At 40.3% G+C, this 19,675-nt stretch overlaps 1 protein-coding gene and 1 pseudogene across 3 annotated transcripts in view; one reads left to right on the top strand and one right to left on the bottom strand.

Annotated features, from left to right (window-relative positions):
• The window catches only part of BOLL (boule homolog, RNA binding protein), a gene marked incomplete at both ends in the record, with an annotated part of 54,619 nt that overhangs the window by 12,683 nt on the left and 22,261 nt on the right, over nucleotides 1-19,675 (bottom strand). For both annotated transcript variants that reach the window (XM_081142145.1, XM_081142146.1), the window contains 2 exons: nucleotides 14,376-14,474; nucleotides 18,699-18,827. In XM_081142145.1, the coding sequence (XP_080998271.1) occupies nucleotides 14,376-14,474; nucleotides 18,699-18,827 (228 nt within the window). The remainder of the gene's footprint in view (nucleotides 1-14,375; nucleotides 14,475-18,698; nucleotides 18,828-19,675) is intronic.
• LOC308559740 (AP-1 complex subunit beta-1 pseudogene) lies at nucleotides 712-3,000 on the top strand (annotated as a pseudogene). The gene has a single exon. The product of its transcript is annotated as an AP-1 complex subunit beta-1 pseudogene (transcript).

The raw sequence follows: 19,675 nt of genomic DNA, 5'->3' as shown, positions 1-19,675 counted from the left end.
TAGTATATAAAATAAGGAAGAGGTCAACACAGAAATGAGTTGTTACAATATTCCTTCTATTTTGGGGGACATCATTAGGTGGCTTTTAAAAACATGATTTTAAACGGGGAGTAGTTTGGCAGAATGCTATTTATAAAGTTGTCCAAACCCTAAATGTATCCTTTAAGTTGGCATTGGTAGACAGACATATAAATATCTATGCCATATAATAGAGTAATCCCATATATCTATCATCCTGAGTTTTTTTTGGTGTGTTAAGATTAGTTTGCGTCAAAGAAACAACTTAGTTGATACTAGCTTTTTGGCATTTTGGGCATAGGCCAGCTCCTAATTTAGGGAATAATCAAGCTGTTGTATGACATATTTTAAATTTTGGATAGGCTCAAAACTTTCCCTATTTATTCCAGGATCTCTAGAGCAGTATTGTCTGTTAGAACTTTCTATGTTGATATCAAGTATGGCAGCCACTAGTCACATGGGACAATTTAGCACTTGAAATGTGGTTAGTTGCAATTGGGGAACTAAAATTTAAATTGCATTTAATTTTAATCTAAAATTAAAATTAACCTCAAATGGCTCATGGGGAGCCTACAACCATATTGGGGACAGCATGGCACTATCATCTAGGCTATATCAACTCACTTGTTGCCATTTCACTAGGCCACCCTGACTGCCAAGAGAGTCACTCTCTCAATACTTCTCCCTTACACAATGCTCTTCTTGAAACACTCATCATTAGTCAGAGAGCATAGCCAGTATAATTTCTCTAAATCAGTTAGAGAGTCATTTAGTGAATCTCACCCAAACAGCAACTTACTGGATCTGAACCCACACAAAATTAATAAGCTACCTATTGCCCTGAACAGGACCAGATTTTCATCCTGGGCTGCCTACCCAATTACAACCCTAAAGATGAAAGGGAGGCTCAGAGCATCTGTAAGCAATAACTCCCTATCTCATGCCAACTCAGCAGTGCTTTCAGCAGTGAAAGTCCTAATGAGATTTCTAGAGTTGTTACCCAAGGACTCTGACTACTGTAATATGCTGCTGCCCCTCAACTTGTCACTTGTCACTTTCCTGTCTGGGGAGCAAGCGGTGCAGTATGTAGCCCTGAGGACAATCAACCTAATTGCCTAGAAAAGGCCTGAAAACTTGAAGCAGGGAATCTGAGTCTTCTTTGTGAAGTATAATGATCCTGTCTGTTTTAAACTAAAGAAGTTGGACCTCATGATTCATTTGGCATCCCAAGCCAATATTGCTAAGTTTCTGCCGAACTGAAGGAATAATCACAGAGGTGGATGCTGACTTTGCTTGCAACATTGTGCAGGCCATTGGATGGTGTGTCATCAAGGTGGAACAATCTGCAGAACACTGTGTAAGCACATTGATTGATCTCATCCAGACCAAAGTAAATTATGTGGTCCAAGAGGCGATCACTGTCATCAGAAACATCTTCCCCAAATATATCACATATGAAATTATCATGGCCCCCGTGTGTGGAAACATGCTCGCTGGGTGAGCCAGACACCTGGGCAGCTAAGATTTGGATTGTGGCAGAATATGCGGAAAGAATTGACAATACAAATTTGAGTTACTAGAGACCTTCCTGAAGGGCGTTTATGATGAGAGCACCCAGGTGCAGCTCACTCTGCTTACTGCCATAGTTGTTTCTCAAGAAATCATCAGAAACATAGGAGCTGGTACAGCAGGTCTTGAGTTTGGTAGCACAGGATTATGATAATCATGACCTCTGAGACAGAGCTATATTTATTGGAGGCTTCTCTCAATGGACCCTGTCACAGCCAAAGAAGCAAGTCGTATCTGAGAAGGCACTGGTGTCTGAGGAAACAGAACTTACTGAGCCAACTTTGCTGGATGAGCTAATTTGCCACATTGGTTCTTTGGCCTCTGTGTACCACAAGCCTCCCAATGCTCTTGTGGAAGGAAGTCATGGAATCCACTGCAAACACTTGCCAATACACCATAGGAGCACTGTTGGCACCACCACTGCCACCAACCTGGAACAGCTTGAGTTATCCCCTCTCACGGTTACCTGAGGGACCTTTTAAACCTTGATCTTGGTCCCCCAGTCAATGTGCCACAGGTATCTTCCATGCTGATGGGAGTAGTGGATCTCTCAGAAGGAGAACTAGATAGTCTGCTTGGCAGTGACCTTGGGCTAGGGGGAGGGGCACTGGAGGAAGTCCAGCAGTGGAACAATCTTTTATACCATCATCAATGCATACAACCTCTGCTCCTTCACATACTCCTACTGTGGTCAGCAATGGTATGAATGATCTATCTGAACTCTCTACAGGGATAGGCATTACACCTGGTGGACATGTGGCTCTTAAAGCTGTCTGGCTGCCTGCAGTAAAGGCTAACAGGCTTGAAGATTTCCAGAACATTTACTTGTCACCAAGGACACATCTATATGGAAATGAACTTCACCAACAAAACTTTGCAATCCAGTTTAACAGGTGTCATCCTCAGCTTAACATTTGGCCATCCATACACCACTGATGCCAAACCAGAGCATTGATGTCTCCCTCTCTTTCAACATGTTGGGCCCAGTCATGAAAATAGAACCTTTAAATAACGTGCAGGTAGCTATGAAAAATACTGATGTCTTCTACTTCAGCTGCCTCATCCCACTCAATGTGCTTTTTGTAGAAGATGGAAAAAGGGGCATCAGGTCTTCCTTGCAACATGGAAGAATGTTTATTGCCAATAAAAATGAACTTTAGTTTCAGATTAAGGAATGTCATTTAAATGCTGTTTCCAGCAAGTTGCAAAACAACGTTTATACTATTGCAAAGAGGAATGTGGAAGGACAGGACCATGCTATACCAGTCTCTGAAGCTCAATGGCATTTGGATCTTGGCTGAGCTATGCATCCAGCCAGGAAACCGCAATTAAACACTGTTGCTGAAGTGTAGAGCTCCTGAAGTCTTGCAGTACATCTACCAGGTCTCCAACAGCATTCTGAAAAAGGAATAGACTAGTCGGGTGTCCTCTGGCCGCCCTGATTGGTGCAAGCCAGGAACTCTTAGCTGGAAGAAACTGTATTGCCATGTAGAATCTGAACCCACCCACCAAGGCAGTAACTAGTCCAGCCTGTGCTACATTAAGGTACAACCTGTTGGATAGTTTTATCTATGAATGTTTGTAACCACTGTTTTAGTCACTTCCCACCTCTTGCCGCCTGCTGCTGCTATCTGTCCTTACTTGTGGGCTTCTTCATATTGTGCCAGTGCTGGATTTGAGTGTAGTTTGATATTTTGTAATTGAGAACTCATTTCAAAAGCAGAAAAAGACAAAAAATATTAAAGCAAAATAAAGTGTCACTGAAAAACCATGCTTAACATTTAAGTTCTTTTGAAGTTTTTCTTATCCTATAGGGTACCACTTCATCTTCTATTGGAATTATTCAAGCAGAAAAGCTTCAATCATTTGTATATATGTATATAAAATATGTAACTGAAAGTAAATAGCACTTTTTAAACACTTTATTAAATTTATTGGGGTGACAATAGTTAATATGAACATATAGGTTGCAGGTGTGGGTTTCTATGTTACAAGATCTGTATATTGCTCTGTGTGTCCACCACCCAAAGTCATATCTTCTCCCGTCACCATATATTAAAACCCCCTTCCCCCCTTAATCCCCACCCCTTCCCTCTGGCAACCATCACACTGCTGTTTGTGTCCACGAGTTTCAGTTTTATATCCCACATATGAGTGAAATCATATGGTTCTCAGCCTTTTCTGACTTATTTCACTTAGCATAATATTGTCAAGGTCTGTCCATGTTGTTGTAAATGGCAGCAATGCATCCTTTCTCATGGCTGAGTAGTATTCCATTGTGTACATGTACCACATTTTCTTTATCTAGTCCTCTATTGCAGGACACTTTGGCTGTTTCCATGTCTTGGCCACTGTGAATAATGCTGCAGTGAACATAGGGGTGCATATATCTTTGCAAATACAGGTTTTCGAGTTTTTGGGGTATTACTGCTGGGGTTGAATGGTAGCTGTATTTTTAATTTTTTTTAAAATCCTCACCTGCGGTTACTTTTTCCATTGCTTTTCAGAGAGAGTGGGAGAGTGAGAAAAACACTGATGTGAGAGAGACACATTGATTGGTTGCCTCCCGCACACCCTCCAACCGGGCTGGGATTGAGCTTGCAATGGAGGTACATGCCCCTGGCCAGAATCGAACCTGGGACCCTTCAGTCCACGGGCTTACACTCTAACCACTGAGCCAAACTGGCCAGGGCATCTATTCTTAATTTTTGAGGAATTGTCAGACTGCTTTCCATAGTGGTTGTATCAGTCTACATTCCCACCAGCAGTGAATAAGGGTTCCCTTTTCTCCACCCTCTTCAACACTTGTTATTGCTTGTCTTATTGATAATAGCCACTCTTAACAGGTGTGAGGTGGTATCTCACTGTAGTTTTGGTTTTCATTTCCCTAAATGCTCCTAAGGTCAAACTTCTTTTCATATATCTTAAATAGCACTTACCTAATATGAAATGGCTATTGGAGCTATTTCTAGAGAAGTCTATTTGGAGAAAATATTAACATCAAAGGAGGTCTGTTTTAAACTTCAATACTTTAGTAACACTGTAGACTCTGAGTCTAGGCTAAAATTATGGTTTTGTTTCATGTTTGCAATACAGTGATAATAGCAGTGAATGCATGCAGTGAGTAATGATGGTGAGGTGATACCAAAGGGTGAGAAGGCTTCTTAAAATAGACCGTTTTAGTATGGAGTTCCAACACTTGGGATGGGTCAGAAGCATAAATATGAGTGTGAAATAGCTAATTTCTATCATTTAACTATAAAGAGTATGCCTTTCCCTACCAAGGTACACTGCAAGCATGATTCATATTACTATAACTTAATCAATGCGTGTTTTTTTGCTAGAGATATAGTCCCATTTCTCTATAGTAATGGTGCAAGCATTTCACTAACAAACTAGGTCATATGGGAATAAGCAGAATTCCTTGCTATCTACTAGACAGTTGAAATCTATTGAACATATACACAAATCCAACTTGATTATCATTCTTTGGCCTGGATTTGATATAGGATACATGGGGACAATTCCTAAACTAGAAGAGTTTAACTGTTTTCATCTCTCCATACATTTTATTTTTTATTTTTAATCTTCACTTGAGGATACATTTTATTGACTTTTTTTTTTTTTTTTTTTTAAGAGAGGAAGGGGAAAGAGAGAAAGAACATCGATGTGAGAGAGAAACATGGATCGGTTTGCCTCTACTACTTGCCCTGGTTGGGAATCAACCCCACAAAATATTGGTGTACAGAACAATGCTCCAACCAACTGAGCCACCTGACCAGGGCTTTTAAAAATTTATTTTTTAAATCTTCATCCCAGGATATTTTTTCCATTGCTTTTCAGAGAGAGTGGAAGGGAGAGACACAAAGATCCATATGAGAGCCACATTGATTGGTTGCCTCCCACACTTGACCTGATAAAGGCTGGGGATTGAGCCTCCAACTGAGGTACGTGCCCTTGGCTGCAATCGAACCCAGGACCCTTCAGTCCATGGGCAGACACTCTAACCACTGAGCCAAACTGGCTAGGGCCGGGGCTTATTTTTTATTTTCAATTTTTATTGAGTTTATTGGGGTGACATTGGTTAATAATGTTTTAGGTGTACAATTCCATAATACATCATCTGTACGTTGTATTGTGTGTTCACCACCTAAAGTCTTCGGTCACAATTTATCCCCTTTACCCTCTTCTACCTGCTTGCACCCCCCTTTCCCTCTGGTAATTACCATACTGTTGTCTGTGTCAATGAGCTTTTTGTTTTTTGCTTTATTCCTTCACCTTTTCACCCAGCCTCCAACCCCCTCCTCCTCTAACAGCTGTCAGTCTGTTATCTATGAGCCTGTTTCTATTTTGCTTGTTAGTTTATTTTGTTCATTAGATTCCACGTATGAGTGAAATCATTTGGTATTCTTCTTTCAGTCTGGCTTATTTCACTTAGCATAATAGTCTACAGGCCAAGCTGTTGCAAAACGTATGATCTCTTTTTTTTATGGCAGAGTAACTTTATCCACTCATCTGATGATGAGCACTTGGGTTGCCTCCAAATCTTGGCTATAGTAATGCTGTAATGAACATAGGGGTGCATATATTCTTTCAAATTGGTGATTTGTTTTTTTTGGATATATTCCTAAAAGTTGAATTGCTGGGCCATATGGCAGTTCCATTTTTAATTTTTTGAGGGAACTCCATACTGTTTTCCACAGTGGTTGCACCAAATCTGCATTCCTATAAACAGTGCATGAGGGTTCCCTTTTTTCCACATCCTCGCCAACATTTATTTGTTGATTTACTGATAATAGCCATTCTGACTGGTGTAAGGTGACATCTCATTGTGGTTTTAATTTGCATTTCTCTGATGATTAGCAACACCGAGCATCTTCTTATATGTCTTTTGGCCATTTGTATGTCCTTTTTGGACAAGTATTCAGATCCTTTGCCCATTTCGTTCTTTTGGTGATGAATTTTATATGTCCCTTAGAAATTTTGGATATTGACCATACCATTATGGTCAGACAAGATGCTTGATATTACAATCTTCTTAAATTTATTGAGACTTGTTTTGTGTCCTAATATGTGTTCTATTCTAGAAAATGTTCCATGTGCACTTGAAAAGAATATATATTCTGCTGCTTTGGGGTGAAATGCTCTGAAGATGTCAATTAAATCCATCTGGTCTAGTGTGTCTTTTAAGGCCTGTTTCCTTGATTTTCTGTCTGGAACATCTATCTATCCATTGACGTCAATGGGGTGTAAAAATCCCCTATTATGACTATTACTATTGATCTTTTTCTTTATGTCCATCAATATTTGCTCTACATATCTTTAAGTGATGCTGTGCTGGGTCCATAAATGTTTACAAGAGTTATATCCTCTTGTTGGACTGCTCCCTTTATCATTATGCACTGTCATTTTTTGTCTCTTACTATAACTTTTAAGTCTATTTTGTCAGCGTAAGTACTGCTACCCCAGGTTTGTTTTCCTTTCCATTTGCATAAAATATACTTTCCCATCCCTTTAATATGTATGTGTCTTTCATTCTGAGGTGGGTCTCTTGTAGACAGCATGCATATGTAAAAGTCCTGTTTTCTTATCCATGTAGCTACCCTATGTCATTTGATTGAAGCATTGAAGCCATTTACACTTAAAGTGATTATTGATAGGCACATATTGCCATTTTATTTTTTTGAAATTTATCTTTATTGTTGAAAGTGTTACAGATATCCCCCCTACCCCCCACCAGGTATTCACCACACTGTTGTCTGTGTCCATGGGTTATGTATATATGCATATAAGTTCTTTGATTAATCTCTCCCCACCCACTCCCCCAACCCTACCTTCCCACTGAGATTCATCAATCTGTTCCATGCTTCTATGTCTCTGGGCCCATTTTGTTCCTCAGTCTATTTTATTTATTATATTCCACATATGAGTGAGATCATGTAAAACTGAATCAGAAAGAATCAGAAAACCTGAATAGGCTAATAACAACTGATGAAATTGAAGCAGTAATAAAAAAAAACTCCCAGCAAACAAAAGCCCTGGTCTGGACGGCTTCACAGGGGAGCTTTCTAATTTTTTAAGTTGTAGGGTTAGATAGTGTTGATATTTTGTCTGGAAGATCTATCCAGTGAAATCAGTGGGGTGTTATAGTCCACGACTATGACTGTATTGATGTTGATCTCTCCCTCAAAGTCCTTAAGGTTATTACTGATAGGTTCTTATTTATTGCCATTTTAATTCTTTATGCCTATGTTTCTCTCTCTATTCTTATTACAGTAGTCCCTTTAACATTTCTTGCAATGCTTCTATTTCTACTTCTAATTACAGCAGTCCCTTTAACATTTCTTGCAATGCTGGTTTGGTGGTGATAAACTCCTTTAGCCTTTTTTACTCTGGGAAGCTCTTTATTTCACTATCTATTTTGAATGATAGCCTTGCTGGATAGAGTAGTCTTGGTTTCAGATCCTTGTTTTGCATTACCTTGAATACTTCATGCCTTTCCCTTCTAGCCTGTAGTTTCTGATGAAAATTCAGCTGACAGCCTTGTGAGAGCTCCTTTGTAGGTAACAGATTGCCTTTCTCTTGCTGCCTTTAATATTCTGTCTTGAATTTTTGGCATTTTAATTATGATGAGTCTGGGCATGGGCCTCTTTGGATTCTTCTTGCTTGGGACTCTCTGTGCCTCCTGAACTTGTGTAACCTTTTCCTTGACCAGTTTAGGGAAGTTTTCTGCCATTATTTCTGCAAACAGGTTCTCTAACCTTTGCTTACTTTCCATTTCCTCTGGCACTCCAATGACGCAAATATTGTTACATTTCATGTTGTCCCACAGTTCCCTTAGACTGTCCTCCTGTTTTTTAACTGTTTCTTCTTTTTGGATCTCTGATTTTTTTCTATCTTATCTTCTAATTCACTAATCTGATTCTCAGCTTTCTCTAATCTCCTGTTTATTGCTTCCAATGTATTCTTTATTTCTACTATGTCAGTCTTTTTTATTTATTTATTTATTTATTTATTTATTTATTTATTTATTTATTTATTTTTAAATATATCTTAATTGACCCCAGAGAGAGGAAGAGAGAGAGATAGAAACATCAATGATGAGAGAGTCATTGATCGGCTGCAGCCTGCAACCCGGGCATGTGCCCTGGCCGAGAATCGAACCCTTATTGCCTGGATCCTAGGTCGATGCTCAACCGCTGAGCCACGCCCGGCCAGGCTCTACTATGTCAGTCTTAATTTCCTTCATAGTTTCCATATCTTTTTTTATGCTATTGAGCGTCCTTAATCAGTATTCTGAACTCTATATCTGATAGATTGCTTATCTCTATTTCATTTAGCTCTTTTTCTGGAGACTTCTCTTGTTCTTTCATTTGGGGCTTTTTGTCTCCCATTTTGGCTGCCTATTTGGGTTTGTTTCTATATTCAGTGGTACCTCGGTTTTTGAAAGTCTCCATTGACGAACATTTCAGTTTACGAACGCCGTAAACCTGAAAGTAAATGCTTCGGTTTCCAACATGCCTCGGAAGTCGAACATGCTACAAGGCTTCTGCTGAGTGCAAGATCCTGAGGCCTAGCTGTCAGCTCTTGATCCCTCAGTTTTCAAACATTTCAGATCTTGAATGGTTTTCCAGAATGGATTACATTTGAAAACCGAGGTACCACTGTATTAGGTATGCCTACTAGGACTCTCAGTCTTTTTGGAAGGTCTCTGGTGCAGGCCAATGTCAGATGCTGTTTGTGACTGGCCTTGAGTACCGTTTGCAGCTATCAACAACCCACAGCTTGAGGTCGCTCTGTTGGGGCTGGGTGCATTTGGGCATGACCAAGATGCCCACCAAAGTCTGCTTTTCCAAGGCCCAGGTCAGGCAGCAGGTCAGGCAAAGACTAAAAGCACTCTGAAGTCTGCCTCTGCCTGCAGGCTGATTCCTTAATGAGTCTCAGGCTGTAGAGACTCTGCAGGGTGGGGAGGGGGATTGTTATGAGTCTCTTAATGAGCCTCAGGCTGTAGAAACTCCACTGGGTAAGGTGAGAGGTTTTCCAGCAGGTTGGGGCAATTGCTTCCCCCTCAGGCAAAAGCTGCTTGGAAGGTAAATGTCTGCCTCTGCAGTAGTCCAGAGAGGTGCCCTCTGAGTTCTATCGCCAGAGCCCAATACCCTAGATTCTCCTCACACAGCTCCAGTCCACTCTGCCCTCCCTCTGCTGGAGCCCAAGGTGAGTGGCTGCACATGAAACTTTGTGCGTTGGTTCTTTAAGACAGTGCCTGCATTTCCAGCCATCTCTCCCTGGCAAACAGAAACCTGGCTGCTTTTCACAGCTAGATGTAGGCACTTTTCTCAGTTCTGGTGCTCTTGGCTGGGAAGCTCAGCCTGGGGTTTAGGCCCCAGAGTCTTCAGTGGGAAACTCCCATGGCTGAGATATCCCTCTGAACCTTCAGCTGCTGCCTGTGGGAGCCTAGCCAGCCCTCTTGCACCTCCGCACTTCCTACCAGTCTCTATGTAGTCTCTACTTTTCCTCCTTGGTTATGAGGGTGCTCTCCAGCTTGTCTTCAGCTGGTTTTCAGGATGGTTTTTCTATGTTTTAGTTGTAAATCCAGATTGGTCCTGGGAGAGTGTCAGTGTAGCTTCCACTCAGTCTGCCGTCCCCTTTAATCTCCACCATTTTATTTTAACTATGTTCATCTGTTGTTCTTCTTCTAAGTCTTTTTCTTCTTCAAGCAAACCCATTAACATTTCTTGTAATACTGATTTGGTTGCAACAAACTCATTTAGCTATTTCTTGTCTGGGAAGCTCTTTATTTGTTCTTCAAAATTTTTTTAAGAAAGTATTTTTTAATCCTCACCTGAGGATATGTTTTTATTGATTTGAAAGACAGAAGGGTGGGGGGAGAAAGAGAGGGAGAGGGAGAAGGAGAGGAAGGAGAAAGAGAGAGAGAGAAACAGTGATTGGCCACCTTTCACACGTGCCCTGACTGGGGACTGAACCCATAACCTGGTATATGCCCTGACCATGAACTGAACCTGCCACCTTTTGGTGTAGGGGACGACACTCCAACTAACTGAGCCACACTGGCCAGAGCTCTCCTTCAATTTTATTTAATTTATTTTTATTGACTTCAGAGAGAGGAAAGGAGAGGGAGAGAGAGTCAGTGATCAGCTGCCTCTTGTACACCCCCTACTGGGGAACAAGGCCACAATCAGGCAATGTGCGCCGACTGGAAATTGAATCATGACCTCCTAGTTCATGGGTTGATGCTCAATCATTAAGCCACGCTGGCCCAGCTCTCCTTTAATTTTAAATGATATCCTTGCTGGTTAAGTAATATTGGTTGTTAAGTCCTTGCTTTTCATCACTTTTGAGTTTTTCATGCCAATCCCTTCTGGCCTGAAATGTTTCCTTTGAGAAGTCAGCTAACAGTCTTATGGGAGCTCTCTTGTAAGTAACTGTCTTTTTCTTGCTGTTTTTAAGATTTTCTCTCTGTCTTTAACTTTGCCATTTCAATTGTGATTTGTTTTGGTGTGGGACTCTTTAGGTTTATCTTGTTTGGGACTCTGCACTTCTTGGACTTGTGTGTCTTTTTCCTTCACCAAGTTAGAGAAGTTTTCCATCATTATTTCTTCAAATTCTCCTCCTGGTACCCCTATGATGCAGATGTTGCTATGCTTCATGTTGTCCCAAAGGTTCCTTAAACTGTCCTCATTCGGCCCAGCTGGGCATGGCTCAGAAGTTGAGCGTCGACCTAGGATCCCGGCGATCAGGGTTCGATTCCTGGTCAGGGCACATGCCCGGGTTGCAGGCTGCAGCCGATCAATGACTCTCTCATCATTGATGTTTCCATCTCTCTCTCCCCCTCCCTTCCTCTCTCTGAAATCAATATATATTTTTAAAAAAACAAACAGAAACTGTCCTCATTCTATTTTCTTTTTGCTGCTGATCGCGTTTTCTGCTACCTTTTCTTCCAAATCACTGATTCGATCCTCTCCATCCAATCTACTGTTTATTCCTTGTAGTATATTCTTCATTTCTTACTGATCCTTTTTTATGGCCTCTATGTCCTTTTTAATGCTTGCTATCTCTTTGTCGAGTTCTAATTTTCTTAAGTATCCTTATAACCATTTTTTTGAACTCTGTATCTGGTAAATTACTTGCCTCCACCACCATTAGGTCTGTTTCTGAAGATTTCTTCTGTTTTTTATTTGGGGCATGTTTCTTTCTCTCCCCGTTTTGGCTGCCTCTTTCTGTTTGTTTCTATGTATTAGGTAGGTCTGCTATGACTCCCAGTCTTGGTAGGGTGGTCTTAGGTAGTAATTGTTTTGTGGGCCCAGTGGTGCAGTCTCCTTGATCACCTCAGCTGGGTTCTCCAGGAATGTCCCTTGTGTGTATTATGTGGGCCCTCCTGTTGTAATTGAGTTCTGATTGCTATTGGCTGTTCATGTGTGGGGTCAACTCTTAGGCTGGCTGACTGTGAGGATCGACCTAACTAGTGTACAAGCTGCTTGCAGGTGCTGACCACATGAAGTGGAATTTGACTTAGCAGGTTTTGGTGCCTGATGAGATCTTCCCGTGGATATGCTGCTTGTGAAGCTTATTGGATCATACTCTGTTGTTGTCTAAAGCTGGCTACAGGTTGTGCTGGTTCTGGGGCCTTTGGGAGGAACTCTGGTGCAGACGAATGTTAGAAGCCTCTGTGACTGGCCCTGGGTAATCTCTTTGAAGCTACAAAGCCATATAGTTTGTGGCTGCCTTTTTTGGGCCTGTGGGAAGGACCATGCTGTGCTCTGAGGCCAGCTTTTACTAGCACTAGGCCCGGAGGCAGGTGTGCAAAAGTCTCAATGCACCCCAAAATCCACCTCTGCCTGCCTCCACCTGCCAGCTGCCTATTAGACTCAGTCATTGAAAGAGACTCCGGTGGTACTTGAGTTGCATGAGGTAGGTTCTCAGTGAGTCACTAGGTAGAGGTCAGTGGTTATCACCAGATACATGTTGAAACTCAGTGCCAGTGCTGGGTCTGAGGCCACTCAGCAAACATCCCAGGATATAGTAAGTCTAGCTGTACCATGCTGGCTGCCTGCAGACCTCTGTGGTAGGTTGGGGCCTCAGAGTCATCAGGGTGAGGCCTGCAGAGTTTATTAGCCCAAGCTGACCAAGACTTGGCTGTGTGATGGGAGGGCTCTGCATTGGTCAGGCATATGAAAGAAAAATGGCCCCTGTGCTAGAGCCACACAAATGAGTCTGTTCAAGATCCTGGCAGGAGCTGGAGCTCAGCAAGAAGGGTTTTCCAGGGTTGGGAGGGTGGGGCTAGTAGGTCTTCTGTGAGAGGGAGGTGCCAGTCAGGTTTTAGGGAAGGTGGGAGGAATGGCTCCTCCCCAGAGCCACACAACTCTGTCTGGATTCTTTCCCCCAGAGCCACACAACTCCGTCTGGATTCTTCCCAGACCTTGGCAGTGAGGGTCCACAAGGAGTTGGGAGGGGCTAGTATAGGTTCATGGAAAAGTGAGGGCAATGGCCCTCACTCCAAAGCCCTACTAGTCACTGACACCTCTGAGTCTGCCCAGACCTCTACACTGCAGCCCAGATAGCTGACTCCTCAGTAGGGCATGAGCCCCATAAGGTGGAGGCGATAGGGAGTTTAGAGGGTAGGGCTGTTGCATTACCCCAGGGTGATGCCACAAGAAGGTGAGTGCCCCACCCAAGAAATATGGTGGTGTGGGGAAGAGATTCAGCATAAGGTTCCTGGTGACTGTCCCTTCTGCTATCTCTCCAGAGCCAAAGACCCCAGTCTCTCCTCACCAGACTCTAGTCTGCTCCACCCTCCTTCTGCTGAAGCCCAGGGTGAGTGGCTGCAAATGAAATTTTGTGCATTGGTCCTTTAAGAGGGCACTGTGTCTCTTGGAAGACTCCCATCTCTCCCTGGCAGAGAGAATCCCAGCTGATTTTCACAGCCAGATGTTATGTGGGTGCCTCTTTCCGAATCCAGTGTTCTGGGCTGGGGAGCCCAGTTTGGGGTTGAGAACCCACTCTTCTCAGGGGGAACCTTTGCAGCTGAGATATCCCTTTGGAATCTCAGTGTCTGCCCATGGGAGCAGGGTCAGCCCTTTTCGCATCTCCACCCTTCCTACCAGTCTCGATGTGGCTTCTTCAGTAAATCCTTGGTTAAAAGACTTCTGTTCAGCTTGTCTTCAATTAGTTATCCAGGTTGACTGTTCTATATTTTAGTTGTAATTCCAGTTTAGTCCTGGAAGAAGGTGAGTGTAACATACTCCGCCGCCACCTTGGATCTTCCCCCACAAATTTACATGTGATTAACATAGATAATAAAAATCTGAGTATATGAAATATCTAGGCAAATTCATAAAAACAGAAAGATTTAAGGTTACCAAGGACTGGGGGCGGGGATGGGAAGTTACTACTTAATGTGTACAGGGCTTCCATTTGGGATTATTAAAAGTTTGGAAATAGATAGTTGTGATGGTTACACAGCAATATGGATGTAGTAATTACCATTTAGTTTTCCACTTAAGAATAGAAAATGCTGTTATATATTTTTTACCATAGTAAATAAGGCATTTTTGACCATGTGTGGTTTATTAATTGCTAATAACTAATCAATAGAAATTAGTTAATTTGGGATTCTATTTCCTTCACATGAAAGAGTTCACTAATTATGTACTTCTGATTACATGGGATATAAATCTCGAAAGTTGTTCCTTTCAGAAGAGAAAGTTGGAAAACTTAAAATATGAGCAAGAATCCCCCCATCCCAAAAATAGTCAAAACAAACTTCTTACTTTAATTTGTTCAGGCTGCATCACAGGTGCAGGCATAGCAATGGCACTTGAGGCATAAACCTGGTGATATGTTCCTTGAACTCCATGATCAGAATAAGGCTATTACAAGAAAAGAAAAGAAATATATTACCTTTCATTTATTAATTCAAAATATTTATTCAGCATTACAAGTACTAGGCCTTTTGCTACACAATGGAGAAACACAGATGAAAAACACATCCCCTATCTTTGACTTGTAGACTGATCAGGGACAGATGTAGTCAAAATTACCATAAGTCCAGCTGGTATGGCTCAGTGGTTGAGTGCGAACTTATGAAACCGGGAGGTCACGGTTCAATTCCCAGTCAGGGTACATGCCCAGGGTGCGGGCTCGATCCCCAGTGGGGGGTGTGCAGGAGGCAGCTGATCAATGACTCTCTCATAATTGATTTTTCTCTCTCTCTCTCCCCTCTCCTTTCCTCTCTCTGAAATCAATAAAAATATACTTTAAAAAAATTACAAGTCCTATGAGACATGTATAGGGATTCATAGGAGAAAAGATAATTTAACTACTTGATTTAACTTAAGAAAGTTGGGAACTTGGTCAGGAAAAGTTTTCTAGGGAAGCTGAAGCCTGAATTTGAAGAATTAGGGATAGAAGATGGGAATAGTATGTACAAAGACACAGAGGCAACCAAGAGCTCATCTCATTTGGAAGATCTGCGCAGGTTGTCTGGTTTGGCAGGAAGGAAGAATATACACTTAAAGACAGCTGAAAGATGAGACATTAGAGCTAAAGGTAGGGAACAGATCATGTAAAAGATTTTTGACTTGTCCAACAGATGGTGGAACCATTTGTTGAGATATGGAATACAGGAAAAGCAAGTTTGATGCTTATGTAATTGTGTATAAGGGGGTGGGAGAGAAGTTAGGTTTATAATGTATAAAATATGAGGTATTTGTAGGACTTCTAGTAGTGATATAATGTTGACAGAAAGCTAAATGGTTCTATCTAAAGTGGTTTCTACTTAGTAACCCACTCAATTTATATTTTAGCCTATACCTTCTTCCAGAAACAGTATTAAAATAAAAGCATGTATATATCATTCTGTATGGAAATATTGTAAAAATTAATAGTATAAGTTATAAGCTAATATAAATAATAGTTCCAGAAAAATCTTTTTTAGAGTCCACTGGTTTAATGCCAAATGTAGATTGTGGCTAAAAATCTACTATAAAATAATTCTTACCTCACTGCCCTCTCCTTGAAAACCAGAAAACAAAATAAAGAACCAAAGATAGATTTTAAAAAAGTGCCATCATCAATTAAACAAGGAAATACCCATGATCTCCAAACCATAAACAATATAGAATGTCTGACAAATGCTATGCAATTTGGACCCATATAAGGGAAGACTGAAGCCTCCTCGGACAGCAGGAAGAACAAAGGTTTGCCTAAAGATCAGTGTTCTAAAAGACCCATTCAGAGCCTCAAGTGTAGAGATATGTCAGGCCAATGCAGAAGCAGGGAATATCTACACCGTGATCCAATTTTGTATTATTTAATAGCAGGGGATGTGGAATTGAAGGAGAAATAATTTTTTCACCATTTTTATTATCTACTGCCTTGCCTTATAGCTGAGGAACACTGTTGGAGGTGAAACAGGGTGAAAGTAGAAAGAGAAGTAGCAATTACTACAGCCCAATATAGAAAATGATCCCCAGAATGCTAAAAACTGAGGGGAAGAGCATTTCAACCAGGAGACTTAGCAACATAGTGGAAAGCTGCTTCAGACAACAACCTGCTCTTCCCACCCTATACTTTGACAAATATCTTTTAAAGATTAGGGAGAAAGGAAAAGCGAGCCACCTAAGCATGCAGACTACCTCTTCTCCAACTCCATCAAGGAAAGACAAAAGCTGAAGAAAAGGATGAGAAATTACCCTAGAAAAAGTAGAAAAGTTGAGATAAATATAATGCTTTTGAATCTTAAAGAAATTATAGTAACACGATCTCTAAAAAAGGGGATCAGAAATTTTAAACCAACAGACATTTACAGACAATGATGTAATAAGCAAAGTGACAGAGGTTTTGATAAAAAATATTAAGAGACGAAAGCCTCATTAATCATAATAAAAAATAGAATAAACACAAGGAGAAATATAGTCATAGTTATTTGAAAAATCATATAAAACAACATAAAATACCATGATAAAAAAATTATGAGATGATAGATATGAGACACAAAAAGAGATCTAACATATGTATAATTTGTATTCTACTGTTTAAGTCACCCAGACTGTGGTACTTTGTTTCATCAGCCCTTGTAAACTAATAAAAGTATCGTGAAGTTATTTTATAGCTAGTCTTATTTTCTTTTAGATCTATAAAAGAAACAGAACCTGAACAAATTTTTTTCCAAAGCTCTAACAGGAAAAAGAAAGTAAACAAAAAGACCACATATTTAAAACCTAGTTAGAAAATCAAAAGGGCAAAATGTTTCCCAGGAAAAATATTATAAAGACTGCTAAGTTCCAAGACATATGCTGGTGAAGTGACTTCAAGTTAAGAAGAACTTTTTAGGCACACGGGGGAAAAGCAAATTATTCACAAGAGGGAAAATCAGGCAGCTTTAAACTTTGTTATGGCTACACTGAACACCAGAAAAGACTAAACTTGGAAATTTTAAGAGAAAAAAGTATTGTTATGGCAAGGGCGGGGAACCATTTTTCTGCCAAGGGCGATCTGGATATTTAAAACATCATTCCCGGGCCATACAAAATTATCAATTTAAAAATTAGCCGCCTATATTTGGGCAAACATTCAATTAAATCACCCTTAATGTGATGGCTGGACAGGGCCAGACCAAATAAGGCCCACAGGCAGGATGTTCCCCACCCCTGTATTTATGGGTTGAATTGTGTTACCTCAAAACTTGCAGGCTGAAAGTCCTAACCCTCAGTACATTAGAGTGTGACCTTATTTGGAGATAGGGTCTTTACAGAGGTTAACCAAGTTGAAGTATGTTCACTAGGATGGAACCTAATTCAGTATGACTGGTATCCTTATAAGATGGGAAATTTGGAGACAGGAAAAATAATGTAAAGACATGGGGAGAAGATGGCAATCTACAAGCTAAGAAGAGAGCCTGGAACATATCATTCCCTCACAGCCCTTAGATAGAACCAATCCTGCCAACATCTTGATCTTAGACTTCTAGCCTTCAGAACTGGGAGACAATAAATTTCTGTTATTTAAGCCACCCGGTTTGTAGTACTTTGTTCTATCAGCCTTTGTAAACTAGTACAAGTATGATGCAATTATTTTATAGATAGTCTTATTTTCTTTCAGATTTATAGTCAAAAAACATGTTGAAGAAGCATATAAGAACTCAAAGAACATAGCATCCATAAGCCTTCTTTTAACAAAGAGTACCTGAAGATTCAGTCAAACAAGTGATACATGGAGGATGAGACAAAGAATGGAGAAATCCTAGTAAAGGTATTTTTAGTAAACACTAAGGTCCAACTGTGGAACTTATTGTTCCAGAACAAAATTATAATATTATAAGCATTAATTGGGAGGTGGGTGCTAATTTCCTAATCTTTTACAATACTGATTTAAAATATGCCATGTACAGTTCCTGGCAAATAGATGGTAGTTATTAATAGTGGTTCAGGAATATAATTTAAAGATGCTGAAGATGGTATTTACCATTTGTAGCTATAAAATAAATTTAAGCTTCTGAAAAAAGAATTTTTAAAATATGTATATATTTTTAAATATATCTTTATTGATTTCAGAGAGAGGAAAGGAGAGGGAGAGAGAGAGAAACATCAATGATGAGAGATTCATTGAGTGGCTGCCTCCTGCACGCCCCTGACTGGGGATTGAGCCCTCAACCTGGGCAGGTGCCCTGACCGGGAATCGAACCATGAGCTCCTGAATCCTAGGTTGATGTTCAACCTCTGAGCCATGCCCAGAGGGGCAAAATATTTTTTTCTTGACTTACTTTTTATATGCTTTTAATTGACAGAATGTTAGCAATAATATAGATTGACAGACAAATCACAAGAAGTATTTGGTATCTTCCTCTTTTAAAGGAGGCTGGGTCAGGAATTAGCCTAGTAAAGTGAACAGTTGACGTGAGAAATGATTGTGAACTAGTTAGTGAAGAAGTCTAAGATGAAGCACTCTTAGATACAGAAAAGGACAGAGCTGAAGAGATCAAATAAAACATAAGACATGCAGCTTCAGTGAGGGTCTTGAACAAGTATTTTTAGAAAAGGAAATAAATGTAAGATGAGATGGTAAAGATAAATTACTTTGAGAATAATATATACCTCTGGAATTGAAGCTTCCATCAGAGACAGTGGAGGAGGAACACATCCTCCATCTTGTGCAATTTCCACTGGTTGATAAAAAACCTCAGATGGTTGTAGGTACAGGAATGGAGCAGAAGAGGCAGGTGACTGAAACACAAAACCATAGTTCTAATTCAAATATGATTAGTTATTTCAATTAAACCAAATGACTTACCCAGCAGATGAAATATTTGTTTCATGTTTTCCTGAAGTTCTTTTTCAGGGATAGCATAGAAATATCTCAGCAACAAATTAGGAACTCTGGGATGTTATAAATTCCAGTTGTGTAGTTGTTATTAAAGAACTGTATCACTGCCTGGCCAGGCGTGGCTGAGAGGTTGAGCATCCACCTAGGATCCAGGAGATCGAGGTTCAATTCCCAGTCAGGGCACATGCCCAGGTTGGGGGCTCAATCTCCAGCTGGGGGCATGCAGGAGACAGCCAATCAATGACGACTCTCTCATCATTAATCTTTCAACTCTCTCTCTCCTCTCCCTTCCTCTCTCTGAAATCAATAAAGATAGATTAAAAAAGAAAAGAAAAAAAGAACTCTATCACTAGTAAGTACTAAAAGTTCTCAGTCCTTCAGAACCTCATTTATAAACTCAGATAATTATATTAAGATCAGTATTAAAGGTTGTAATAATATAACCTATGGTATTTAAGTAAGGCTAGAAAAATGTTAAAATGTCCAATACTAATAAAAAAGAATTAATTTTTCATGTTTATGCAAAACTCACTCATTTATAAAATGTCTTCACTTACATAGTCTCATTTGATCGTCACAAAAATCATGAGAAAACTTACAAAGGTACAGTAACATCATTACTTCCATTTCACAAATGGGGAAGCTGAGAAATATAGTGATTAAATAAACTGCCAAAGCTATCACAGTTAATAACACAAAGGTATCTAATCTAGTTCTCCTGCCTTTAATATTCATGCAGTCTTCACAA

The sequence above is a fragment of the Miniopterus schreibersii genome, assembly GCF_964146895.1.
Source record: "Miniopterus schreibersii genome assembly, chromosome: 7".
Lineage (NCBI taxonomy): Eukaryota > Metazoa > Chordata > Mammalia > Chiroptera > Miniopteridae > Miniopterus > Miniopterus schreibersii.
Note: the sequence above shows the minus strand (reverse complement) of the source record. Positions and strands in the feature narration are given on the sequence as shown.